Source organism: Microcebus murinus, chromosome 14 (assembly GCF_040939455.1).
Source record: "Microcebus murinus isolate Inina chromosome 14, M.murinus_Inina_mat1.0, whole genome shotgun sequence".
NCBI classification, from domain to species: domain Eukaryota; kingdom Metazoa; phylum Chordata; class Mammalia; order Primates; family Cheirogaleidae; genus Microcebus; species Microcebus murinus.
This window is the reverse complement of record NC_134117.1, coordinates 61207759-61235321: the sequence shown is the minus strand read 5'-3', so window position 1 is coordinate 61235321 and position 27563 is coordinate 61207759. Positions and strand designations below refer to the sequence as shown.

Below are 27563 nucleotides of genomic sequence, written 5' to 3'. Positions count from 1 at the left end.
CTCCTAAGATTTGAAACAAAAAACATTTAAAAAATAATAAAATAAATCCATAAATCTTTTATTTTGTGATTTTATCCACCCAAAGTCTTCTCTGCTTCTGCAACTTGAGAAATGTTCAATTTTATTTTATCCTGGTGATAATTTTTATCAGAAATTTTAAGTCTTTTACTCTAACAAAAGCCAACCCTAGAGGGCCAAAACTTTATTTTGTTAACTGCTGTATCTCCTGTGCCTACCTCCTGCCTGGAGACACATAAGTGTTCATGAATGGACAGACACACACTGTGCAGCCATTGCAATTACTCTGCCACAAAGCAATGACGGAGAAGGCTGTTCAAGGTCTATTGCTAAGTGAAGAAAAAAATTACAGAAACTATGCGTAGCGTAGTTCAAACTAAAATTACAAACAAATAATTTATTTTTATTAAAATAAAAGTTAGAGATATATGCAAAAAATAAAAACATATATATGTGTGTGTGTGTGATCTTCAAATATTATCTGTCTCAGTACTCTAAAAGAAACCTTTCTTTGGAATCAGAATTCAAAGCAATAGACTCTCTTCAATATACACTAAGGAACTGACTTGTAAAATGATGTGTAAATGGTGGAAAAGGACATAAAACTAAACTGGTCTTTTAATACATTTATCATATGAGGACCAGAAACAGGGTCGATGGATATTTTGCCATTTTATAGATATAATAATGTTTATACTGTAGAATTAGACTTATGCTTATCAAACTGTATTTATTTTATTTAGATACCATTTCAAAATTTCTTGTTGACCTTTTCCATGTGTCCTTGGAAGTATACTCGCATGTCAGAGCCGCTAGGACATATTCAGGTGCTAAAGGAAGAATGCAAAAAGAGAACATCCATTAATAACTGGACTATGCTGGAGTTCAAGTTAAACACGGCTGACACACTAAAGACATGATTGGGAAGATAATGACAGCCAGAGATTAGGTCAATGTTTGAACAAAAATGTTTAGATAGCTCCTTTGAAAACATGGCTCAATTAACAGTCTCAATAACCAGGAGGCAGAACAAAGTTCATTTGGATATATACGTGTATGGCACGTCTAGGTAGCACATCTTGGGAAACAAAGACATGCAAGGAAGTCAGGGACGGAACAAATTATTTTACAACAGACTGCTATGAGAACCACACACCCATCTCCACTGCTAAGTAGAGAATTTTCCACTGGAATCTCAGGCAAAGGCAAACTACTCATCAAGTGTTAATGTAAATAATTTCTACAATCAGTGTTACAAGCTGTCTAAAAGATTGGAAGTGGGAGTGGACAAAAGGTGATCCCAGGCTCAGGTTTTTGTCATCTGCTTACAACTACCACTGACTGTGGCAGATTGGAGCCTACAATGAACTGGCACCCTTCTGGGTCTTGGAATGTGGTTCAGCAAAATCCTAAAAAGGCATTTTAACATCTTAACTTTAAGTTTAAAATCCATGTAAATGTTACAATCTACCCTATGACATCTGTGTGTGCTTTAGTATACAAAATAACATTTTAAAGTAATTGTTGTCTGGTAAAAGGACACCTCCAGAATAGAAGATACAGCAGGTTTTACCCAGTTGCTTCAAATCCCCCCACAGTCCCAGGCTGTGACTCTCCAGTTTAAGCTGGTCAGTTGGGTCCTTCCGGGGCTGGCTGTGGGAGGCTTTAAGCAGCAAGCCATCGAGTTTAGACTTCACACTGTAGGAAACTGGCAAGTCATGAGAACATTGCAAACAGAGGGATCAAATTGCAACGTGTTGGAAACACTAAGCCAGAAACAGTGTGAAGGATGGTTTGGGGGGAAGAGATGAGAAAAAAAGCAAACAAGTTAGCCCATGCAGGAAAACAGGCAATGCCATGGGAAGTGGAGCACAAGAGGCAGTAGGAAGGGACAGGACAGAGGCAGTTAGCACCAGGCTGTGAGTCCTGTCCCTGCCTCCCCTGTCTCCCCCCCAGGGGCTTGTGTTTTGACAGCCACTCTGCCAACACTGGACTCAGGCTGGGCCTAGTGAGGGCCAAGGGCTTTGGCCTCCTGGAGGTTCAGGGACAAGCACTGACAGGAGGCAGATTGATGAACAGGAGAAAAGGCAAACACATGTCTTTGACCTGCATACACAGCAGCTTCAGGATGGAGACCCCACCCCAGGGAGGCACAGACACTTCCACACCACCTTGAGGGGACTGAAGGGGCGGGGCCTGGGCCCTGGAAGAAAAGGCTATGGGATGGGAAGAAGAGGATTCTGTGGAGGGGCAATGAATGATCACTAGGGAGAGTGATTGCCTGGGGAAGGGAAAGTGACCCCCAGGGGGCTCTCTGTGGAATCTGAATGAGTCTTAAGGGCAGAACATCATCTTCTAAATGAGTCTGGGCAGATGTGCTGAGTCTCCCAGTCTCATGGGGAGGGGAAGAAAAGGAACAATTATTCTCCTTGGCGGATCTGGGTCTTAGACAGTTGCAGAAACTTCCACTCCTCTGGGGGAGACAGTGGGGAGGGTGAGGTCAGAGAGACCTGGAGGCTTCTTCAGTTCAGCCTGTCAAAGTGCCACAGTTGGAGGCATCAGTTTCTGAGCCCCAACAGTCACAAAGGTAAAAGCAGAAGTTAGCCCAATGTGGATGACCCTGCAATTTTTATTAAACTACACTAGATGGTGTCATCATAGAATTACCTCAAAGACCTTCTTAACAAACTCCTCTCAAAACTCAGAGCTGGGAAGAATAATTTTCCTCCTAATGCACACACAGGCTTTCTATAACTCAGCAGTGAGGCCTGTTTATACATTCTGTGTTGCTCTTTGTCTTCACTACTTGTAATCTCCAAGGTATATATTGTGCATTGTTTTAGTTTTCACTGGCATTTTTTTGATACTTTGTTTTACCTATTCTCATTACTTCTTGTTAATTTTAAGTAATTTTCATTCATTTGCAAGAGCAGCTCACAGACTAAGGGAAACACATGCCCCTGATGACTTATTACAAAGGACATTTTATATGATGCCAATAAACTGCCAGATGAAGGGACACATAGGCTGCAGTGTGGAAAGGTCCCCAGTGCTGAAGCTTCTGGTGGAGTTGGGGTGCACCACCCTCCTGGCATGTGGGTGGATGAGTTCTGGCTCACCTTCCTGTAAGTCTCCAGCTGTCCAACTGTCTGGGAGCTCCTTGAATCCTGTCCTTTTTAGCCTTTTAGGGAGACTTCATTGGATAGGAATGATTGACAACCACGTAGAAATGTGATCGGACAAAAAGGATATGACCTAACACTATTACACTGAGTGGGAAACCCAGCAAACCCTGTGCAGAGATCCCTCTTCAACTCGTTGCACAGCTTTCCTTCTGCCTAGGAATGGGGCAGGACCCTCTCTGGAATGAGGGTCTTGTGACCCACAAGCAGATTAGAGTGCTCTCTCCAGCAAGTGAAAGGAGGACGGGAGAGGATCAAAGTGAAATTTCTGTTTTCAGAGTCCTACTTCTGGGGCCTAAATCCCCCATCATTATAACAAAAGACTGTAGAAGGGCTATGGGAGTTATAAGCCAGGAACCAGAGACAAAAACAAATATATATACATCATCATATCACAATGTCCTAAATGTGTGTAACATTTTAGCCTTTCATACCGTATTTTAACTATGCCTTTTCTACATTAACTATGTAGAATCTATATTTGTTTAGAGAAACAAATATTTACCAGTTTGTTCCAATTGTGGAGAAACACAAATGTGTGCTGGCCTTGTTATCTGTGGCCTTGTGCTGTTCATGACACTTTGGTTTGGAAAAGTATTTTAACAATATAAAAAATAAAATGTAAAAAGTGAACTAGCTTGGTATGGGCATCCCAACTACTCAGGAGGCTGACATGGGTGGATCACTGGAGGCTAAGAGTTTGACACCAGCCTGGGCAATATAGCCACACACGCATTCTTGAAAATAAAGTGAAAAATATATTAGGTGGACATGTGCCATGTTCCTGGAGTCCCAATTGCTCAGGAGGCTGAGCTGGGAGGATCGCTTGAGGCCAGGAGGTCCAGGCTACACTAAGCTATGACAGTGCACCACGTCCCAGGATGGGTGACAGGGCAACACTGTGTCACTTAAAACAGTAAAAACGATAAGAGTCCACCTAAAGAATTGCTTGTGCTTAAAAGCCATTTGTGAGTCACTGTGAATACTGAGATCGGGGCGATAAAGCTGCTCCCACTTGTTTGTTCAGATGTCAGTGAGACTAGTTTTGGTCCCAGGCAAGGGGCTGCTTTGGATTACAATTGAGGAGGCAGATTTGATCTTGGCAGACACAGTAGGTTTCTGTTTGGTTGTTGTTGTTCTGGTGGTGGTGGTGGTGGTGGTGGTTGTTCACTGCAGCTTGAACTCCTGGCCTCAAGCGATCCTCTTGCCTCAGCCTCCTGAGTGGCTGGGACTCCAGGGACATGCCACCGTGCCTGGCCTCGTGTGGACCTTGAGATGTTCTTGTGCCTCAGTTCTTGTAGCCTCTCACGGTGGAGCATCCATAACGCTTCTGTTGCGCCACCTGTGAAAGAAGGCGCGAATTTTTCGGGGACAGCTCTTTCGACGAGGGTTGTTTTTTCCTTTTTTGAAGAGGTGTGTCTTCCTCTGTGGGATTCTGATGCCCAGTATGGTCTTTCTTGGAGTGGGGAACTGGGAGGCAGGATTGCTCCCAACTTCTTCCAGTAAGGCTTGGGCCAAAGATGTTATGGTTTGGTCCCCATCATCTTCTACACGTTCCAGAGCTGAAAGAAGAAGGAGGTCAACTAAGGCGCCAGACCCTGAGGACCGTCGGCCCAACCTCATCCTTCTCCACCTCACACACCAGGTCATTATCACATGTTTGCATTTACAGTCATTTTTATCACTATCAAAGCCATACTTGCTTCATTGTAGGAAATATGGATAATAAAAATTATTTTTTAAAAAAAGGAAAAGAAGAAAAATCTCTCACCCCCAGAGATAACATTGCTAATAACTTGGTACCTATATTTAAATACCTAATATGGATAAATACCTAATATCAATAAAACATTTATTTACAAAAATAGCTTTAACATTTTTTCCTCCCACAAAATAGTACTCTAAACACCATAAAATCCAATCACATGATTCTAGCATATATTTTTAGATGAATACTTTACTAGTAAATACTTAGATTGTTTGTAATTTTTCACTTTTATTAATATAAATAATCATGAATTCAGTCATCAACTCTTTACTGAGTACTTCTTATCACCTGGCACTGTGCTAGGTGCTGACAATAGAGTGGTGACTCATAGAGACAGAGTCCCCAACCTCAAGCAGTTAACAGGTGGGGGAAAGAAAAAATCATCAGGAAACATGAATTCAGCCCAGAGAAGGAAGCTGAATGGACTAATGAGAGAGAATCACTGGGAAGGACCCCTTCAGACAGGCCAGTTGGGGAATGCCTCTCTGGGAAAGTGGCATTTGAGCCTAGATCTAAAGCCTGAGAGCCTGCCATGTGCAGCCTGAGGGCAGAAGCATTCCCAGTGGGGGAGGGATGTATTCATGCTATACAAAGTTCCAATTGGCTGTAGCTTCTGAGAAGCAGGCAGTGATGTAGGCTGAGGTGCGGGGGGGGGGGGGGGGGGGGGGGGGGGGGGGGGGGGCAGGCAGAGGCCAGAACCCCCGGGGCCAGCCTGTGAGCCTCAGAGCAGTGGGAGGCTACTGAGGGTTTAAAGTGAGGGAGGGGCAGGATCCAGTGTCCCATCTTTACAGAGAATCTGGCTGCTATGTGGAGAACACCGCAGAGAAGAGGAACAGGGTGTTGGAAGGTTGTTAAAGTGGTGTGGGTTACATAGGCATGGGAACATGGTAAACGGAGACAGAAAATTCATTAGCATGAAGAGTAGAAAGACAACAGAAAGAATCTTGGCTCAACAAAACTTTTTGCTTGTAGGCTTCAAACCCATCCGACTATAGCATCCTGTTAATTTAAACCTAGATCACAAGAAATGAGCTGGGCTTCGAATCTAACAGCAAAGAGGTAAGGCATTAGAAAAAAGATTTCTTGACCCCAGGGTTCTTGACCCCAGGGCACAGGATAACTAGAAGTGCTTTCTTTGGGAAAGTCTTCCTCTTGTCCAGGTGGTTTAGAAAATCTAAATTGGAGGCAGGGTGCGATGGGAAGGCAAGGTGAAATCTCTGGAGGACTGAGGGGTCTACAAGATGCAGCAGAGACCTCAGTTTTGAAACCAAGGCCAGAGGGCTTAAGAGGTATAGAATATCAAGGGTCAAGGTGGATCCATGGTGCAATGGATAGCACATTGGACTTCTAGAGGCTGGAGGCATTCCAAATGTCAAGGGTCATAATTGAAACCAGAGTTAGAGGCCAAAGGAAAAAGATACTGCTGCCTAGTTTTCAGTGTTCTAGATGTAGCATGGCTACTCTCTGAGAAACCACCAGGAAACTCATTTTTACTTGACCACAGCTATCAGGATGTTCCCTACCTGCCACTAACAACACTATCCCTTGCGGTAGCCCAGAAGCCTGAAGCAATGAAACACTAATGTATTGTGGGACATCTATGTCTCATGCAAACCTCAGTGTTTTATGTATATTTTTATTCAGTACTTAAAACAACTTTCAAGATCAGCACTATTGTCTTTGTGATACAGATGAAAAAAACTCAGGCATAGAGATTAAGTAATGTTCCCACATTCTCAAGGCCAGTCACTGATAGAACTAGGAGTATAGGTATGTGCTCCCATGTCCAGCTAATTTCTTTTAGATGTTTTAGAGTGCTGACTTCTCACTATGTTGTCCAGATGTTCTTGAACTCCTGCTCTCAAGTGACCCTCCCTCCTCAGTCTCTAAAATTGCTGGGATTACAGGCATGAGCCACTGCATCCAGACCCCATCTTTAGTAATCTTAAACAATAACTGTCAGCTAAGAATTGCATGTTTTACAAAATTAAGTTTCATACATGAATGAGAGATAAAATCCTACCCACACAAGCAATCTCTAAGTGGATTTGTCACCCTTAGAAGTGCCCTACAGGAAATACTGAAAAGTGCTCAAAATCCCAGAAAGGATGTTTGCTATGCATCAGCATATAAACACCAAAGAGTGGCAACTCACAGCTCCTATAAAACAGTATCACAAGGAAGAATACAAAGCAAGCAGGTAACAATCAATATGATGACCAGAACAGTACCTCATTAAATCTAAACATTCTAAATGTCTCACGTAAAGGATATAGTATAAAGGACTGGGGGAAACAAAAAACAAAGCCCAAACATCTGCTGTGCCCAATAAACCCATTTAATTCATAAAGAGTTCCATACACTCAAGATAAAAGGGTACAAGAAATGGAAACCAGAAGTGAGCAAGAGTAGCAGTAGCTTATATCGGAAAAAAATAGACTTTAAATTAACAACAGTGAAAAAAGACAAAGGTGCTCATTGTATAATGATAAAGGAATCAATTCAACAAGAACACATAACCATTCTAAACATATATGCACCCAACACCAGAGTTCCAGATTCATAAAACAAATACTAATAGACCTAAGAATCGAAATAAACAGCAACACAATAATAGTAGGAGACTTCAACACTCCGCTGACAAAACTAGACACATTGTGGAGGCAGAAAATCAACAGACACCCTAGACTTACATGGGACTCCAGAAGAAATGAATCTAACAGACATTTAGAGAACATTCTACCACAAAAGTCCAGAATATACATTCTTCTCACCCACATATGGAATGTGTCCCAGATACAACATATGTTGTGCCACAAAACAAGTGTTAGCAAATTTGAAAAAATGGAAATCATACCATGTATCTTCTCAGACCACAGTGGAATCAATGAACAAATCCATTCCAAAAAGAAATCTCAAAACTATACAAATACATGAAAATTGAACCATCAGCTGCTGAACAATCTTTAGTTCAATAATGAGATCCAGATAAAAATCAAACCCATTTTGAACTGAATGACAATGGTGACATAAGCTACCAAAATCTCTAGGATATAGCTATAACAGTGCTAGGAAGGAAGTCTATAGCACTAAATGTCTGCATCAAAAAGACAGGAGGATCACAAGTTAACAACCTAATGTCACACCTTAGAGAACTAGAAAAACAAGAACAAACCCAACAGAAAGCCAGCACAAGACAAGAGAGAACAAAGATCAGCGCAAAATTAAATGAATTTTACACACACACACACACACACACACACACACGACACACAAGGATCAAGTTGTATCTTTGAAAAGATAAACAAATTGAGTGACCACTAGCTAGATTATGCAATGAAAGAAAATTGAGAATTGAAATAAGCTCAGTCATGAATGAACCCGGAGGCATTACAACTGATACTGTCGATATATTAAACATCCTCCAAGACTATGACAAATATCTCTTTGCAAACAAACTAGAAAACGTAGAGGAAATACATAAATTTATAAAAATTTCACCAAGCCTAAATCAGGAAGAAATAGAAATCCTGAACAGATCAATATCAAGTGGAGAGACTGAATCAGCAATAACAATAATAATTTAAAAACTCCCAAGAAAAAAAGTGCCCAGGACTAGATGGATTCACAGATGAATTTTACCAGACCTACAAAGAAGAACTGGTACCTATCCCACTGAAAGTATTCCATAACATTGAAAAGGAGGGAGTCCTCCCTAACTCATTGTACAAAGCCAGTATCACACTGAAACCAAAAGCAGGATGGACACAACAACAACTAAACTATAGACCAATATTCTTCAAGAAGACAGATATAAAAATAGTCAACCAAATACTGGCAAATTGAACCTCACAAGACATCAAAAAAATCATTCACTACGATCAAGTCGGTTTCATCTCAGGGATACAATGATCACACCATATTCACAAATCAATAAATGTGACTCATCACAAAAACAAGATTAAAAACAAAAATCATATGATCATCATAAGAGATTTTGGAAAGAGCATTCAATGAAGTCCAGCACCCCACCCCTTCATGATAAAAACCCTTAACAAACTAGGGATAGAAGGAACATTCTTCAAAATAGTAAAAGCCATATATGACAAATCCACAGCCAAGCTCATACTGAATGGGGTAAAGTTGACAGGCATTCCCCCTATAAACTGGATCAGTACAAGTGTTCTACTTTCACCACTTATTTGAGATCATATGGGAAGTCCTAGCCCAAACAATCAGGCAAGGGAAAGAAACAAAGGACATCTAAGCCAGAAAAGAAGAGATCCAACTATCCCTAGTTTCCAATGGTACCATCATGTATCTAGAAAATCCCAAAGACTTCATCAAAAGACTCCTAGAATTGATAAATCAATTCAACAAAGTGTCAGGTTACAAAATTTATGTATACAAATCAGTAGCATTTCTATATACTAATAACACCCAACATGAGAATCAAATCAAGAACTAAATACCATTTCCAAATAGCTGCAAAAGAAAAAATAAAGTACCTAGGAACATACTTAACCAGGGAGGTGAATGATCTCTACAAGGAGAGCTATAGAACACTCATGAAAAAAATTGTTGATGACACAAATGGAAAAGTTTCCCATACTCATGGATTGGAAAAAACAATCTTGTTAAAATTTCATACTGCCCAAAGTGTTCTACAGACTCAATGCAATTCCCATCAAAACACCAATGACACTTTTCACATCATTAGAAAAAAAATCATAAATTTTATATGAATCCAAAAAGAGTTTCAATAGCCAAAGCAATGCTATGAAAAAAAACAAAAAAGAAAGAAAAGAAAAAAAGAATGATCTGGATGTAACATATTACCTAATTTCCAGTGATATCACAAGGCTACAGTAACCAAAACAGAATCATACTGGCATAAAAGTAGGTACATAAATCAATGGAAGAGAATAGAGAACCCAGAAATATAACCACATACCTACAGCCAACTGATCTTTGACAAAGCAGACAAAAAACATACATTGGCGAAAAGAAGCCCTAGTCAATAAATACTCCTGGGAAAAATTGGAGAGCCACATGTAGAAGAATGAACCTTGATTGCTACCTTTAACCATACCGAAAAATTAACTCAAGATGCATTGAAGACTTAAATGGAAAACCTGCCACCAAAAAATTTCCAGAAGGAAACTTAGAAAAAATTCTTCCAGACATTTTCTTGAAAAAGAATTGTGACTAAGACCCAAAACAAATGCAACCAAAACAAAAATAAACAAAGGGGACTTAATTAAACTACAAAGGTTTTGCACAGAGTAGACAACCTTAAGAACAGGAGATAATATTTGCACACTCTACATCCAACAAAGGGCTCGTGTCCAGAATCTAAAGAGAATGTAAGCAAATAAGCAAGAAAATAAACCCAAATATCCCTATTAAAAAGCAGGCAAATTATATAAACATATATTTTTCAGAAGAAGAGATAAAAAATGGCCAACAAAAATATAAAATATTAAAAAAACGCTCAACATCACTAGGCATCAGGGAAATGCAAACTAAAACCACAATGAGAGACCACCTTACCCCTGGCAGAACGGCCATTATTAAAAAGTCCAAAAGCAATACATGTTGGTGTGGATGTGGTAAAAACGGAATGCACATTCACCGTTGATCAAAATGTAAACTAGTACAAAGTCTATAGGAAACAGTATGGGGACCCCTGAAAGAATTAAAAGTAGACCTACCATTCAATCCAGCAATCCCACTACTGGGTATCTACCCAAAGGAAAAGAAGTCATTATATCAAAAAGACACACTCACTCTGTGTTTATTGCAGCACAATTTACAATTGCAAAGATATGGAATCAACCTAGGTGCCCAGCAACCGATGAGGAGATAACAACAATATATACACACACACCCTATAGAATACTACTCAGCTATAACACAGAATGAAAGGATGTCATTCACAGCAATGTGAATTGGATGCAACTGGAAGCCACGATCCTAAGGGAAGTATCTCAGGCATGGAAAAAGAAATACTGCCAATATTCCCTTATAAGTGGGAGCTGAATGATGGGTATACATGGTCACATGGAGTGTTATAAGGGACTCTGAAGACTAATAAGGGGGGAGGGTGGGAAGACGGTGGGATCAAAAAATACCAATCTAGTACAACGCATACACTTTGGGTGACTGGCACACTGAAAGCCCTGACTTTGCCACTATACAATTCATCCCTGTAAGGAAAAAAACCACTTATACCCCCTAAATCAACTTAAATAAAAAATGAAAGCTTGAAGCTCTTACTCGAGGGGGTAGGAGGGCCATGGGCAATATCTATAACCTTAATACCTCTACCCCCATAATATGCTAAAATAAAAAAATGCAAAAAAGAAGGAGAATAACATAACATCATTACAAACAAATCCCAAGAGAGCACACCTCTAGATACCAGCACTGAAGAATCTTCTAAAATATATTCTCCAGGATGAAGACAAATGGTCCCCAAAGGATGGTCAGAAACGCAGAATGGGATATTGAGGGATGGATGTAAGTCTAGAGTGTTTGCATAGAAGAACAGCAACAATCATAGCATCTGAATTCTGAGTTAACAAATGGAACTAAAATATCAGTGAACAAAAGCCTGTAAGTTGGGAAGGACAGGGGTTGGAATGAAAGTCAAGACAAGAGGGAAGTTTAAAACGTGGTTTTACTTTACACTCTGTTAAGCTCAATATGCATGACAACAGTCTATGTTTGGTATGGAGCCTATAGAAACTTTTCCAGATACATGTATATATCTGTATATGTGCGTGTATGTTTGTGTGTGTATATAAAGGGATATAGATAAGAATGTTTCGGGAGATTTTATTTTAATAGCAAAACATTGGTAACACCTTAAATGTTCATGAATACGGGAGATTCATGAACTATAGTATATCAATACTATGGAAGATCACGTTGCAGTGTAGGGAATACAGTAGATCTGCATTCCCTAAATACCCATCTAATAGTGGAGAAAAAAGCAAGTTTCAGAAACTGTTCGCATACACACGTAATGTACGCACAGAAAAAGAATACAGATGTCTACAGCAAACCAGTGTGCGAGGGGAGACGGGTATGACATGGCAGGGCGTGTAAAGGGGACTTTACCTTTACTGCTAATTCCTTATTTTTATGACACAAAAAGTTTATTTGTGTATTTCTCCTTTTAAAAAGTTTAATGTAAAATAGAAACAAAACACTACCAGATTTTCAGGGGCAGGGACCGTGTCTGTCTTGAACACCATTGCAGTGTAAGCAGCTACAGCACATAATAAGTGTTCACTGACGGAAAGGATCTATCTCCAAAACATTAGCAGTGTTTTCTCGACGAGTAGGACAATGGAAAAATGTGTCTCTTTCTATTACTTTCCTTCATTTTCTACTTTTCTATATTACATTGGTCATGGTAAAAAGAAAAGGATAAAACATGTCCTTGGGAAATGAACCCATGCTGCCTTCTCTCCCACCCCACCCAGGTGTGCCATGCAGACGCCTGGCTCCAGGCCCAGACTCACCAGTCCTGATCACCTGCAGGTCCTCCTCGTGGATGCGGTTCCTATCAATGTTTCTCAGTGTGCATCCTACAGATAAGGCAGATGTAACATCACACCACAGCTCCTACACCTTTGGGCTGCCTCTTTCCTCACATCCACTAGTCAATAAGGACATGTTTAAAGAAGTCCTGGCAAGGAGGGTTCCTCAGAGATGACTTGTAGCCTCGACAGCAGCATCTTAGTAAAACAACAAACCTCAGAGTGGCTGCGACCCAGACATAGTTGTCAGCACGTGACAAGTAGAGCATGAGCCCAGGATGCTAACTGCATGGTGCCCCCACACCCATGGGATGATGGACAAAGGTCACACGCCTATTAATTAGCAAAAGGGAAATACATGATGCCAACAAACAGGAAAATGATTTAACCTTACCGCAGACAACAAATATTAACAATCAAAACGACTGTTTTTACCTATAGAACTGGTAATGATTTTTAAAATACTACCCAGGCTTGGCAGATGTCTGCAGAAACGGATGCTCATGGACAGTACTGTGGGTGTAGAACATGAGTCAACCATTGCAGAGAGCATTTGGCAATAGGCATCACAAGCCTTAAAATTGTGCATACACTTTGGATCCAGCCATTCTACTTAAAATTTATCTTAACAAAATAATCACAATGTCATGCAGAGACTTAACCACTGCATCCCTCCTTATAAAAATAAAAAACGACACACTCTGTGTATTCAACATTATGATCTGATTTAATAAATTGACTCATAAATCTATCCATAAAAATGGAATCAATAATATGCAGTCATTAACGATAATGTTGAAGAATATATAATGGTATATATTTCTGATCCAGCAAGGGTAGCAAAACAATACATCAAACTGCAGTGTTACAAAGTGCTTATGTATATGTGTATGTGTTTGTTTGTGTATGTAATTATAGTCTTAGAAAAAACTCCAGCATGGTAGCAGTGGTTACATCCAAATGGTGAAATTGAGGCATTGTTTATTTTCTTCTTTTTGCAAATCAGAATTTTTTAGTTTTTCTGACATTAATACTCACTACTACTGTAATTGAAATCAAAATATTTTGGAACGCCCATAGGGCCCCAATTAAAGCAATAGTTTTTCCCATTTCCAATGCTTATGGCTGTCGGCCCACCAAGCAGAGCCCAGACAGTGGGGAGACCCCCACGGAGCTAGGACACACAGCTTCCTCTTCCTCCCTGAGCCTGTCCAAAGCAGGATTTGAGGCCTGGCCACAGGTCAACCTCCCTCATCAGGTCAATGCTGGGACAGGAGGTGACCTGCTTCATCATGCCATGACCTGGCCTTTAGTGGAAGGTCACAGAGGGTGCCCCTGCTGCAGAGAGGAGGGAGGAATCACCAGAAGCCTCCACTTACCTATGAAATTGAGGGCAGCTGCCCTGAGGGAGGTCTGCGGGCTCTCCAGGAACTCAAAGCTCTGGGACAGTAACTGCCCCACCAGCTGGTATTTGCCCTCGTGGACCTGCGGAGCCAAAGAGGGGGTGGTGCTGACCAGAGAGAGGGGCCACTGGGGATTCCACTAAAGACCTTCTAGCAGCTGCACCCCCAGCCCAAGCACAGCAGCAGCCATCCCTCTCCAGGCAGCGTGGACTGCTCGGCCCTGCACAGCAGACCCCAGCCCCTCCCGGCCCCGCAGCAGCACAGGCGTGGCAGGACCACCATAAAGAGAACGCTGTTCCTGGCCACAGGCGGGAGAAGGGAGACGCTGGCTTCAATCCTGGCCCCAGCACATCCTGGCTTCCCAGTTCTGTCTGTAGAGTTGAGGGAAAACCTGCCCAACCTCCCTCCCGTAACTGTCAGGCGTCAGTGGGGAAATGGCTGTAAAAGTGCTTTGTGACATGCTCTACCTGTGGAAGGGACTCATGACACCTGAATTACCGTGCCACTTCCTCACCTCCTTGCTCAGCCCTTACACGGTTACTTGCCAACCCGGTTCCTGCCCTCTGGCCTGTTCTTGCCTATTCATTAGCAAAAGGGAAATACATAGTGCCAACAAACAGGAAAAAGAGCAGGGCTTCCTGCCCTGCTCACCGGAAGACCTCTGTCCTCTGGCCATCCAGTAACTCCGCACGATGTCCCTAACCTCTGAGGAAGGGACCGGGATGCCATGAGGTTCACATGCAGAGAACCAGGGCCAGGGGAGGGTCCTCAGAGGCAACTGATGCTAAAGAATGAGAATCAGGGAACTGAAGGATCATACGTGTCACCTGCCCCCACTATCCACGGAGCCCGCTGTTCTGTCCCCGGGATGAACGTTGAGACTCTCACTCACCAGGTAGGCGCATGTGTCCTGTAACACCTGGAGGCGGTCACCGAGGGTGGTGTGCTGCAAGGTGTGGGTCAGAGACGCCCAGCCAATCAGCTTTGCCCATTCAGCAAGCGCCCCTCCACAGGCCTATGGGTGGAGAGAAGGGAACCCCCCAAGCCCACTCTTAGGACTGCCCAGGCCAGGGGCTGAGTGGGAGCTCACACATCACAAAGAGAGGGTGACAGTACTCAGGGCCAGCACAGAGGACAATGCCAGTGGTGGCTGCAGAGTGTATGGCCACAGCCAGGCCCATGAACAAAGAGCCCAAGGGAAGGGGCTCTGCTCAGGCACAAACGGGACATCAAGCGGGCCTAGGGTTGGCAGGACAGAGACAACCAGTGTACCTTGACCACCTCGCTGTTTTCCTCCTGCATGTTCAGCAGCAACGGGACCAGAAATGTATACAGTTCCCTTTTCATTGTGGCTCCCAGCTTGTCCTTCACGTCCCGGCTCAGCATGTGGCCCAGGGCAGAGGTGGCTGCGATCCTCACCGGCTCCCTCTCCTGCCACGGAGCACAGAACGGAGATGGGGAGGTGGTGGTTGCCCTGGCCCTGCCTGGCCACGCTTCCTTCCAACCCCACCGAGGTGAGCGTGGCCAGAGTGCGCTGGCCACGCCGCTTCCTCCCTGTGGAGACCACAGTGCTGTGTCTCACAGTAACTCTCTTCAGATCCCCAGAGCCGAGAAGTCAGTTCATGAAGACTCAGTGCCAGGGAAACCAACAGCCGACCTTTAATGCTACCATGGACCGTATCAACAGCTCATAACTGCCATCCCTTCTAAGGATTTACCTCAAGCATGCCAAGATTTTTTAAATGCATATTTTTACCCTAGTTATGTTGCACATAAAACTGTTCAAGTCTATATTAGCCTATGTGCACTCATAATGACCACAAAGAGCAAAGCTTTCTACACTTTCAGGAGGATACTATATATTAATCAAACAAATATTTCTTGTCCATCTATCCTGAGCTAGGCTCAGTGCCAAATGATAGAGGCATAGCAGGACAAGACAGATACTTCCTGAACACAGAGGGAGACTTTTCAACAAGTGGGATGTGTATGTTATATATAAGAGCTACACAGAGAGATGATTCCTTATTAGTACTTGAAGGACAAAAACAAAGAGAACTGTGTCCCACGCACAGTAGCTCAAATGGGCAATTGAGCGTCGTACAGTCGTGCCATCCCTAGGAGAAAGAGTGCAAATATGTTTTTACAACTCATAATGGGTCCGAAGTATTAGATGGAGTTCCTCCATTCCCCTCCAGAGAACTAGAGTATCCCTGAAAGATGAACAGTAGACACAATTGGAATTGAGGTAGAAATTATAGCCCAGGGTGTGGGCAAGAAAATCCTACTGCAGGAGGTGGCAGGGGTTCCGGGACTGCTCTAAGCTCAGGGGCTGTGGATATAGGGAGGGAGGGATGATCCTGGGCAGCCAACAGCTGGTGTTCTGGTGGTGTAGTCAGCCACCTCCTTCGCTTCCCCCCTCCTGATATCCCCTTATCAATGACCAAGGAGCAGGGCATGAAACACCCCAGCAGAGCAGGGAGTGTGGTGTCTACACCACAGAGAGAGGAAAGTTCCGTGGGTGTTTCATATCCCCCAAGGAGTGTAGGGAGCCCTGGAGTCGAAAGGCTGGCTATTGGCATATCTGACTGTCCCCTTATCCCTCGATGCTCCCCACGATTACTGAAATCGGGCGGGCGTGATGGGCGTTGCTTCCACAGAGGGTCCCCCAAGACTCTCTAGCATGAAATGGACCCACAAACAGTGAGGAAAACCAGCACTACAAAAGAAAGGGACCACATTCGAGAAATAGCGTGATGTTGACATCGTAAACTGCTAACAACTAAAGACAATTATGAGGCAAAATAAAGACATCTTCATACAAAGGCTGAAAATGTTTCCTCTTTCAGACCCTCAATCAAGGAACCCGAAAGGGAGGGGAAAGCAGACTCCAGGAGGGAGGAAAGAGCTGTAAGAAGGAAAGATGAGCAAGGAGATTTGTAAACATGTGGGTAATTCTAAATAAGTACTGACTGTATAAATTAATAACAACCATGAACATGATGATGATATAAAGACCACAATTGCAGATCTAACAAGAAGGTGGAACTAAAGTGCTAGACAACATTCATACCTAACATGGGAAAGTGTGATCAGAATTAAAGCATTCCCATCTTGATGTTGTTTGGATGGAGGGAAAAGACACTACCTTTAGGCCTGTTTAGGTCAAGAAAAGTAAGCATGATGAATTTTAACGGTCACAGAAATATGGATGAGGGAGACAGTGACCTAGCCATTCAGGAGTTCCAGGGTCATAGCGGAGATGAGACCTATATCAAAATTCTTGCAACACTAGCTTCCAATCCGAAAAGGTTACAAATTCCAGAATAGGACTACTATCAGCTAGTGTCTCAGGGACATGGAGTTCCCTCCTGCCCTCAGATGCCATGATCTGTAAGGAGGACGAGAGATGGGGAGGTTGGTATTGGTCCATTAGTGCAAATTTCTGACTCACAAGGACCTTGGCATTCTAAAGTCCTGTGTGATTTGGCAGAAGGGTAGAGCCATCAGTTCTCTCCCCTCTTCACTCTGTAAGTGGAGTCTGGGTCCTCAGAGAAAAACCCAACTTCACTTTCCATTGTGGGTCCAGTGGCTCCGCCAGGGAATTTCTAGGGCAGAGTAACTGGACGTGTGTGGGGCATCTGGATGTGGTGGGAACATGCTTGGGACATGTCCTTGCACGGCTCCACGTGGCCAGGTCTCCTTTTGTCTAACCTTCCATCATCTCAGCCTTGGGCCACAGGCCCTTGGCCTAGCCCAACCTGTAGTTAAGCCCCAGGGTTCACCCTCAGCCCCAGCTCATCTTGTTCCCAAGGGCTCCTAGCGCTGCAGGCACATACATCACTGATGAGGGGACGCAGGTGCTGGCAGATGCTGCAGAACATTCCCTGGATGTCCTTGTCCCGCGTGTGCTGCATGATGTTCTGCAGGCCCTCCAGCGCCTGCACGGCCACCCGCGCCTCAGCACTCAGGAAGCCGCGTAAGTATGGAACCAGCCTCCCGAGAGCCTCTGACTATTTGGAAGAAGGCAGAGACCACTCACCACCTGGGGGTCAGGCAGCACTCTGGGGACAGGGTTTAGAGCACTCAGATGGCGCCTAAGAGAAACAGACGTGGGAGACCTGGGGCTGGACATGCCGAGGAAATGAAGGCTCAGGCAGCCTGAGGACGCGCCTAGGGAGGCCCACGCACTGGATGTTGCGATGCTCTCGGATGAGGCTAAGGGATGTACTAGCCCTGGGACAAGTGCAGGACCCAAGGGGGTAAACCAAATGCTTCAGGGACTCCCAGGGGGTCCCCCTGGGCCCTCTCTGACTCTTACAAGTTCCGGGTACAAGGCCAGGTTGGTGATGCCCCGCAGGCTGATTTCCACCATGCTGATGTGGGGGTCCTTGAACCACTCGGTGACAGTACCCAGAGACTGGGGCATCAGGGTGTGCCCCACTGATGGGTGCCACAGGAGCTGTGGGGCAGGACACCACGGTTATGGATAGAGGAGTGGTCATGTGGACCCTGTGCTCCCCCAGCCCTCCCTAAGCCCCTGCTCAGGCAAGGACTATGTGCAGAGAGAGCAGTGGCATATCTGGTCACATAGGGGGGAGACTACAGGGAAGGGCTTGGTTGGTCATGCTGGTAAGACTTCAATTGAGAGCCCAATCCTTCTCGGAGGACTAGAACTGCTAACCCCTTCCCAGGTACCCTGGCCTCCTTGAACCAGTCCCCTGACATGCCAGGGAAAGGAGCCCCATTTCAGAGGGCTTGATTTTCCTTTTTTCTCCTTCCTGGGACAAGTAAGTTAACATCCCATTAAAGAGTCAGTCCCTCAGCTACAGGAATGGGACAGCTGCCCCCGTTGGGCTCTCCCCTGCTCTCACCTGCGCATAGACAGCCCTGGCCAGGATTTTCCGACCCTCATCGACGCTGTGGAGGGACTTCTGCACAAGGGCCATCAGTTCATGAAGGAGGGAGGGGTCACACGTCTTTACCATTGCTCTGGGATGGGACACAAGAAGCAAACAGTTGCTGGGGCTGGGGCTGAAGTTGGCCAGGGCCAGTGTGCACACAACAGGCAAGACATGCGGGCTGAGGACTCAGGAGGGCAGAGGGCTAGGGGGTGGGGAGGGAGGGTGGAAGGCTACTCTATTTGAGTGCTGGGACCTGGGAGACTAGGGTCAGGGGTCAGAGTAGTGCCAGGGACACTGGGGAAGTGGTTCCACCTTGTCAGGTCCATGACCCAAGTGTGGAAAGACGTGGAGCTGGAAAGAAGGTCCCAGCAGTGGAGGTCATCTGCATGGGACACCACTCGCTCGTCCGCAGCTGCCAATACCAACTTGACCACCTCCAGGGCACAACTGAAGGACACCGCCATCAGGTTTGTGAAAAGAGAAGAAACAGAAAGATAGACAAGGTGTTAGGTCCGGGGTCGCATTCCTGTGCTGGCAAGTTGGAGACAGTTCTCAGACCTGGTAGCTGGGTTCTGCTCTGCAGCTGACAAGAGGTCATGACTTCATAGCCCCGTCTCCAATTGCCCGTCCACTCACCCCTCTACCCCGACTCTCCTCCAACCTCAGAGTCCTCTGAAAGACACTTCCCTCGGGCTTCCCGAATTTTGCTCTTAAACTTCACCTCCACACCCACATAATCACAGTGTCCCTCCTCCATTGGTTTCATTTGTTCTCATTTTCATTTCAGATTTCATTGGAATAAAATGTACTGAGGTTAATAAAAAGTATGTCAGCCACCTATTTAGGAGTCCAACCCCCATGGCACAGGTGAGAAAACTGAATTCCAGGAGGGACTTGCACAGGATGGGGCAGCTGGTGAGGAAGTCAAGGCAGAGGCCAACAGGCTGATTCAAATGGCCAACCCTGAGTGAAGACGGTGACACAGTCTTGGCCCTGCCATCTACCATCCAACTGAACCTCTTCGCGTGTAGAATTATGAACATGGGGAGGAGCAGGGGTGTATGTCAGTAGAAGAGTGCACAGGACAAAAGGAGTAATGAGCAATCTGAGAATCGGAGAGACTATGCCAGTGCACAGTGCTGCGACCCCACACCGTGTCATACACTTCTCTTCCTGCGTCCCTAAGAGATCAGCATCTAGTTGTCCAGGGCTCTCAGGATTTGACTTGTTGCATTTCTCCACCGCCTGGAGGTGAGGCTCACCTAGCGGGGTCAAAGGACTCGCTCTCGCTGTCCAGGGTCCCCTCTTCTCTGGACACTGCCATCTTCTGGCGAGCATTTTGCTCAGTCACCCAGTAGAGATGATAGAGCACTGCCAGCAACAGCCGTGGGAAGTTTTGCTGGACAGCCTCCAGGCACAGGGATCTTGACAGCATCTCACACAAGACACATGTCACCTGGGGAAGGGGGAGTCAGAATGGACCAGGCCTGGGCAGTGAAAGTCTGGGCCAGAAGCCCACTCTGTCCCTCCCTGTCACTGCCCAGCGGGCACAGCTCACTCTGAGCCAGGCTTGGAAGAAACATCCAAAGACTGAACACCCACACCTCACCCCTAGGGAAATGAGGGGGCCACCCACATGCAATCTGCCTCCTCTTCTGCTCACTTGACATTCAAAATGGAAAGCAAATTGACTCTAAATGCTCAGCACAACATCATTTCTGGCATATGTGTCCACACTAACTCCAGGTAACCAAACTTCCTCCTCTCCAATGCCCCTTGCCATACCCCCAGGCTTCCCGTAAAATGCCAACCACAGGATCAGGAGAGAGCACAAGCTGGTGGCATTTTCCTCATTTGTGCAATGAGTTGGTTCCTCACCCTTTCTCCACCATGCATTCTTAGATCCAAAAGCACCAAAAGGAGGTTACAGTGTTCCTGTGAGGAGCCAGTGTGAACCCTCTCCTTTGGCCCCTCCCCAGTACCTGCTTGGCCCCTGAGGTCAAGCCCTGTGATCCCTAACTCTGCCCCAGACTCCCAGTACAGGAAGTCCTAGGTCCCCTCCTCCCTCTACTGACCGCCACAGGCTGGGCATCCAGCTCCTTTGCATCCTCTCTGGAGCGTTTCTTTTCCAGGATGTCTGTGAACAGCTGCACGACACTGAGTATGGTGTCCCGCTGGGCGCCAAATGCCTTCCACATCGCCAGAGTGGAGCTGCAAGACCCAGGGACAGCAATGTCATGGGCTCTGGTGATCACAGTCCTAGGACTAGTCTCGTCTCAGGCCCATGAAGAGCCAGTCCTCAGGGGCTAGAGGAAGGGAGACCAAAGAGAAATTGGCCAGAGGACATGAAGAGGAGGCTCGCTTGGAATCAAAGAGAAGCGAGGGAAGAAAACAACATCCTTACGGAGTGACTTTTCATCTGGGCTTGGGGCCAGGCACAGGGGGCTTCCTGGGCTGCAGAATGTGCCCCTGGGCCAGGGCAGCGGTACCTGTCCCAGGGCCAGGGCTTGCTGAGCAACACGGAGACCACAGCACGGGTGTTGCTGCCTGTCAGAGAGCACATGGCCTGCAGGGTCTCCTCCTCTGTCCTGGCCTCCAGATTCTTGTTGAGCTGTCCAAGGATGCCCTCCACAATTGCCTCAACCTACAGGACAGAGCCAGAAGTCCCCATAACTCTTTCCATGCTTCCTTCCCATCTTCCTCCTCTACCAACTCCCAACCCAAGGGGCCTATTTGCAATCCTGCCAGTGATACCCTTCCCAAGGCAGAGTTCTAGGGTGCCAGAGGCCAGACCAGCAGGGGCCACAGAATAAACTGCAGAAGATGGTGCAGCAAAGGCCCAAGGACACTGCAGCAAATGCCTGCCACAGCCCCGAAGATTGTGGGTGACTCCCCAGGTTACTCAGGAGGTGCGGGTCCACCAGAACGGAAGGCAAAGGCCCTGCAGACACTTGAGGAGTTCCCCTAACAGCTGGGATCAACTTTCCATCCTCAACACTGCAGGGACAAGTGGCATGGAAGGTGGGGACCCCAGGCTCTGTCCTGGCCCTCAAGTCCCTGACATAGAGTGATGGGAAGCCCACTCCAGTGCAGTGCCTCTCGACACCTTCAGCGCCGGGCCCCAGCCAGGCTAGCCACATATTTGAGTGAGGGCAACGGGTGGAGGGGCTCAGAGAGTAGGATGGTCTGAGGGAGCCCAGGCCCTACCTTTAAAGGGATAGTGGCCACTCAGACAGATACCCTAGGTAGCCAAATTTTAAAAAAAAAATGTTTTTTTTGTTAAAGTGGAAGATGTAACATTTTTATGTCAAAATTTTCCTGTTAAACTAAAAAAAGAAAAAAACACAATACATACAAAGGTCAGAGTCACCCCCTGAGCTTGTTGATTTGCAATCCACAGTCTTATCCCTGACACCCCAGGGAATCAGGTGAATGCCCCCAGCAATGCCTCCCCATGAAATGGAGGATCCAGTAGATTCTCCAGCTAATACAGCCCACCTTACACATGCTGGTGTTAAGTGAGGAACCAGATCCCAACACAGGAGGCAGATTTGAGCTCAGGAATACAAACATCACAGCTCAGTGCGACCACAGAGAAAATCAAGTGCAAGCCTACATTTTATAGGTGAGTGAAGTAAGACCAACAGAGGAGAAGGGACTTCCCTTCATCTGGTTAGTACTAGAGCCAAGAGAGAGCCCGGGGCTCCTGACTTATAGGGCAGAGCTCTTGCTATAATGCCACACTACCTTTATCATGTCTCTGCCCCGCTCTTCTATGACAGCATTCATCAGCTGGGCAGCAGCCAGAGACAACTTGGCCTTGTCATCAGTCAGGCCCTCAATGGCCTCCAGCACCAGGTCGCAGAGCTGGATCTCGGTGAAGTACTCTGCAAACACCTGCAACACGGGCCATCAGTCTGGGCTTGCCTGGACACCCTGCCTCAGATGGCCCAGACCACCCCTCCTGGCAAGGGGACGAGGGGGAACCCCTCTCAGGAGCAAGATGCCCTTCTGTCCTAGGCCTGTGCTGTCTGCCGAGCTTCCAGAGGACACTGTCCCAAAGCCGGAGTCTTTCGGGGTGGGAGGCTGAAACATTGACCTCAGGTGCAATGCAGGGCTCAGAGGTCAGAGGCTGCAGAGGCTGAGCAGTGGGAGAGAGGGGCTGGCGCTAGGGTTCTTAATGTCACCACTCTGAGGCAGGAGTTGGGATACACATTGCACAGGAAGCATCAAGAGAATGAAACCAATAATTCTGGGGACAGGCCATGACAAACGACCAGGACCCAGGATGCTCAAGGGAGAGTGTTCTGAACCCCAGGACTGGACCTTCTACCACAAAGGGACAGTCCCCCAAAGGAAACCTTCACAGCCAGTCAGAGAGGGAACGCAGGTGGGATACAAGAGTCCCACCCGAGGGGGCTGGAACATCACGTAAATGAGAGGCCCAGGCTCTCCCCAGTTTGTGTCTGGCCCCACGCCCTCACCTTGCCAATCTGAATGGTGTTGTCATAGAAGCTGTGGGGACTGTAGGCTTCACTCGTGCCCTCTCTCTCCAACGGCCCTTGTGTTTCCCTCGTCATCTCTGAAACAAAGACCGCAGGCACACCCCTCAGGCACTCAGAAGGCTTCCCAGGCTGCCTGGCCTGGCCCAAGGCACCTACGGAGCTAAGCCGGCTTGGGGATTGGAGGGGTGTGCAGGGGAGGAGGGGACATCACCATAAGGAATGCCGATGGCTCCTGTGTAGGGAGTCCCCACTTTGCTTCCTCAGAGCAGAGACAGAACTGGGTACGAGCATGGAGCTCAGCCAGATGGAGAAACTGATCCAAAAGAACTCTTTCCTGAGCAGGTATTTTGTCCCAAGAGGGTCACTGCAGGTGTTTCGAGGCAGGTCACGGCAGGGAAATGATGTGCTCAGGTAAATTCTAGGCCCTCACTCTTCTGGACGAGCATGTGCGGAGGTTGGAGGGGACGAGACAGGGCTGTGCGTACGCTTTTGCAGCAGGAGGATACGGTAGAGGTTGTAGACGGCCTCGGCGGCCAAGGAGCGGACGCCGTCCACTGGGTCCTGGCAGTGCATGGCCAGCATCCGCACCAGGTGCCCCAGCCGGGGGAACGGAGTTTCCACCTGGGGACAAGAGCGGGAAGTCACAAGTTATCCCAGCCACTGCTCCAGACTGGGCTGTCAGAGGGGAAAAGCTAGGAGGAGGGGACGCATGTGCCAGAGACCTGAGCTGTGAGACTAGGTGAGGGAAAAGGGAAGGAATGCGTTGAGGGCCGGCTGGAAAGCGCGTTCGCCCACACAGCTGGGGCGGGACCTGACACTGTGCCCCTTCTCTGCCACTCCACACCCCCATCCTTTTTGAGCCCAGCTCAGACCTGCCCTCTATCAAGTTCTCCATGATTCCCTCACTTGCATCATGTGTTTCCATATATTCCTCCCACCTCCCTGGGCTTGCACGTGCATCAGGGCATTGAGGGAACTGTCCTGGTCATCTCCATTTCCGCTCTAGCACCTGGCACGGTGCCTGGCCACGGCGAGTCTCCAGTGACTGCTTGGTGATCAGAATGGAGACTGAAGCATGTGGAGTCACATGGACTTGGCAGATGGACAAAGATGACATGGAAGATGTGGGGGTGGGGGAGAGGAAAGACGAAGAAAGGAGAGAACAGACGGGATACACAGGATGAAGTGGGGGCAGAGGTTGAGGCCTAGTGACTGAGGCCAGGGCACAGATGTGATGAAGCTGGGGACAAGGATAGGGGTGAGGGCAGGCTCTGGGGCAGGTGGCCACTCACTTGGAAGTTATTCATTTTGACAGTAAAGCCAAGAAGACAGGTAGCACACCACATGGCCCGTTCCCGCTCGTGGTCGTTCCTGGAATTCAGCCACATCTCTAGAAGCTGGAGGGAGACGAGGACAGGAGAAGCCCAGTCAGCTGCATCCCAGCGGTAGGAAGGGAACCTTGAGCCTGGCTTCTGCACAGTATCAGGGCTGGACTTGTGAGAGTAGGATTTCTATGGCCTAGAGGCACATTGTACGTGGGTCTGCCACCAGCCCCAATTGCCCCTTCTCTAGGTGCTAGAAATCTCTCCACTAGTGCCGCTTTCTTCCAGGTGAAAGCAGAGACTCTCAGATGATATTGACCTGGGCTCACTGCAATGGGTCAACATGCCCCACAGTTCCCCTACCTACTTCTTCCCACTCGTCAGTAGAAAAAGAACTTGGCAATAACAAGAAAGTGTCAACTGTATTCACAAATTCAATGGTGAATTATGTGTGAGTTTGTTGGAGAAATATAGTTCTGGGTGGTTCCTATTTGAAAGGCAATGCGTAAGCGTCTCACCACCGGAAAATGACAGGCCCCAAATACCACTGATCCAAATACACATCACTCCCTGTCCGCTGGAAGCCACTAATCTGACAGTGATGCAGGTAAACAATAGGCAACTCAGAACTGAAAAGGAAGAATAGCAGCAGATGAAAAGCTCCACAACCGACTCCACACAATATTGATGCTACACTGATTAAAAACAAGCAAACACAAAATACCCTTCCGGAAGAGAGGAGGCCCTCCAGTGGGAGCTCTGCATATGTTCTTGTGGCCAGACTCTGATGACATCCCCGAGCCAACACTGTGTTTCTACTAACCAGCTGATACAAAAAGGAACTCAAGTTCCTTCAGAAAACAGTTCATTCCTGGCCAGGGAAGGAAAGTCCACAAAATATTATACTGGAAAGAAAAGAAACTCCTGCAGATTCCTAGAGCCATGTTAAAAGGACTCAGGAGCCAACTTGAAGAGGCTCCCGCTGACAAAAGATGGGACAATTAAAGCATTAATAGGAAAAATAGTTCTCATTGATCCAGACACATCAAATACTTAAAAATTCATTTTAGATTCCAATGATACAACAGGACTTACCTGTGAAGTAATCTTGCTAAAAAGTAATTCTGAATCCCATCAAGCCTCTAGATCTAATAATCTACAGGAAGTCATGGGACAGAGGAATTTGTTGCAGGACCCTAAAAGGATGTAAACAGTGCAACCCACATGTGGAAAATTTACAGACAAAATGACTTGGTTCTTTTAACAAATACATTTCCAGGAAAATGTGATGAAAGGGGAATCTACAGATGAAGAGACTTAAGTGACCGTCAATGGGAATGTTTGTACCCTTTTAGGATCTGATTCAAGTGAACAGACCTTTTAAAAAACATATTTCTGCAAGAGCGAGACCCCGTCTCTACTATAAATAGAAATAAATTAATTGGCCAACTGATATATATATATAAAAAATTAGCCGGGCATGGTAGCGCATGCCTGTAGTCCCAGCTACTCGGGAGGCTGAGGCAGAAGGATCACTCAAGCCCAGGAGTTTGAGGTTGCTGTGAGCTAGGCTGACGCCACGGCACTCACTCTAGCCTGGACAACAAAGTGAGACTCTGTCTCAAAAAAAAATAAAAAATAAAAAAAATAAATAAATAAATAAAAAACATATTTCTAAGACCAGCAGGCCAAACTAAACGTTGTTTGAATAATGATGACATTGAGACATTGAAACAATGTTACATTTTAAATATAATGATGACAGCATATTTATATATTTTAACAGATCCCTATCTTTGATAGACATACTAAAATGTTTATGGGCAATGGAACAATCTCTACTGGGATGAAATGAGGAAATAAAAAAGAAAAAATACTGATGGATCAAATGACATGGTATTTGCTTCCAAGTAACTCAGGGGAAAGAAGTTGGGGACTGTGAGGGGTCTAATTAAAATGACACAGGCCGTGGCTGACCGTTGAAGCTGACGGTGGCACACGGGGCTCGCGCCCCTTTCTCTCCAGTTTGGTAGATGCTTGAGACTTATAAGAAACTTAAACACTAAGGATGCAAAATTGTGAACCATAAACATAGGGACTCTAAACTGTTAAAGGAAGAGATATGATACCAGAAGGAAATTGGGAACATCAGGAATAAAGGAAGACACAGAAATGGTAAATATCTGGGTAAAATAGTAACTCCTCTTTCATGGAACTGTGTGAAATATGTTGACTGGCTCAAAGAAAAGATTATAATGTTGTCAGATGGCATTTTAATGTGTGCAGATGTAACACGTGTGCCCATTCCAACATGAGTGGGGGAAGAGTCCAGGTGTCTATATGCTCAGCGAGTCTCCACATTCTACTTGAAAAAGCAAAGCACTGATTGTAGGCGGGCTGTGAAAAGCTACGTGTGTGTACTGTAATCCCTAGAGGGGCCTCTGTAAAGCTATACAAAGAGACACAGTTGAAAACACAATAGGTAAATTAAAATATAATATGAAAAATGGGAAAATAAGCCAAAGAAGGTAAGAAAGAGGAAACAGATGAAGAAAAGAGGGAACTAACAGAACACAAATAATCAAATGGTAGACCTAAAAGCATATCAATAATTTTCTAAAACATAAATGTTTAACCCACCAATTAAGAGACACCACATCTAGAGAGCCCTGATCACCTTCCCACAAAGCTCTGCACCCAGCCTTCATCCTCAGTTCTGCCTCTCTCCTGTCCCGGATCGTTCTGTTCCCAGCTATACTGGGGTGACAAAATTCACATCCACCCCAAGCCTCAGAATGTGATCCTGTTTGGAAATAGCGTCTTTGCGGATGTCACCAAGATAAGGTGAGTTCATACTGAATTATGGTGGGCCCTACTTATTCCAATGATTGCCATCCTTATAAAGAAAAGA

At 46.0% G+C, this 27563-nt stretch overlaps 1 protein-coding gene across 3 annotated transcripts in view; it reads right to left on the bottom strand.

The window, feature by feature from the left end:
- LOC142875559 (maestro heat-like repeat-containing protein family member 7) overlaps positions 1-27563 on the bottom strand; it is a 42796-nt gene that overhangs the window by 12500 nt on the left and 2733 nt on the right. For all 3 annotated transcript variants that reach the window (XM_076010167.1, XM_076010169.1, XM_076010168.1), the window contains exons 4-20: positions 24623-24727; positions 23816-23951; positions 23310-23407; positions 22573-22722; positions 21315-21469; positions 20901-21036; positions 20088-20281; positions 19138-19272; positions 18796-18913; positions 18243-18383; positions 17761-17934; positions 15194-15352; positions 14814-14936; positions 13898-14003; positions 12501-12566; positions 3706-4762; positions 766-848 (exon numbers count right to left, since the gene is read on the bottom strand). In XM_076010167.1, the coding sequence (XP_075866282.1) occupies positions 4506-4762; positions 12501-12566; positions 13898-14003; positions 14814-14936; positions 15194-15352; positions 17761-17934; positions 18243-18383; positions 18796-18913; positions 19138-19272; positions 20088-20281; positions 20901-21036; positions 21315-21469; positions 22573-22722; positions 23310-23407; positions 23816-23951; positions 24623-24727 (2253 nt within the window). In that variant the 3' untranslated portion in view covers positions 766-848; positions 3706-4505. The remainder of the gene's footprint in view (positions 1-765; positions 849-3705; positions 4763-12500; positions 12567-13897; positions 14004-14813; positions 14937-15193; positions 15353-17760; positions 17935-18242; positions 18384-18795; positions 18914-19137; positions 19273-20087; positions 20282-20900; positions 21037-21314; positions 21470-22572; positions 22723-23309; positions 23408-23815; positions 23952-24622; positions 24728-27563) is intronic.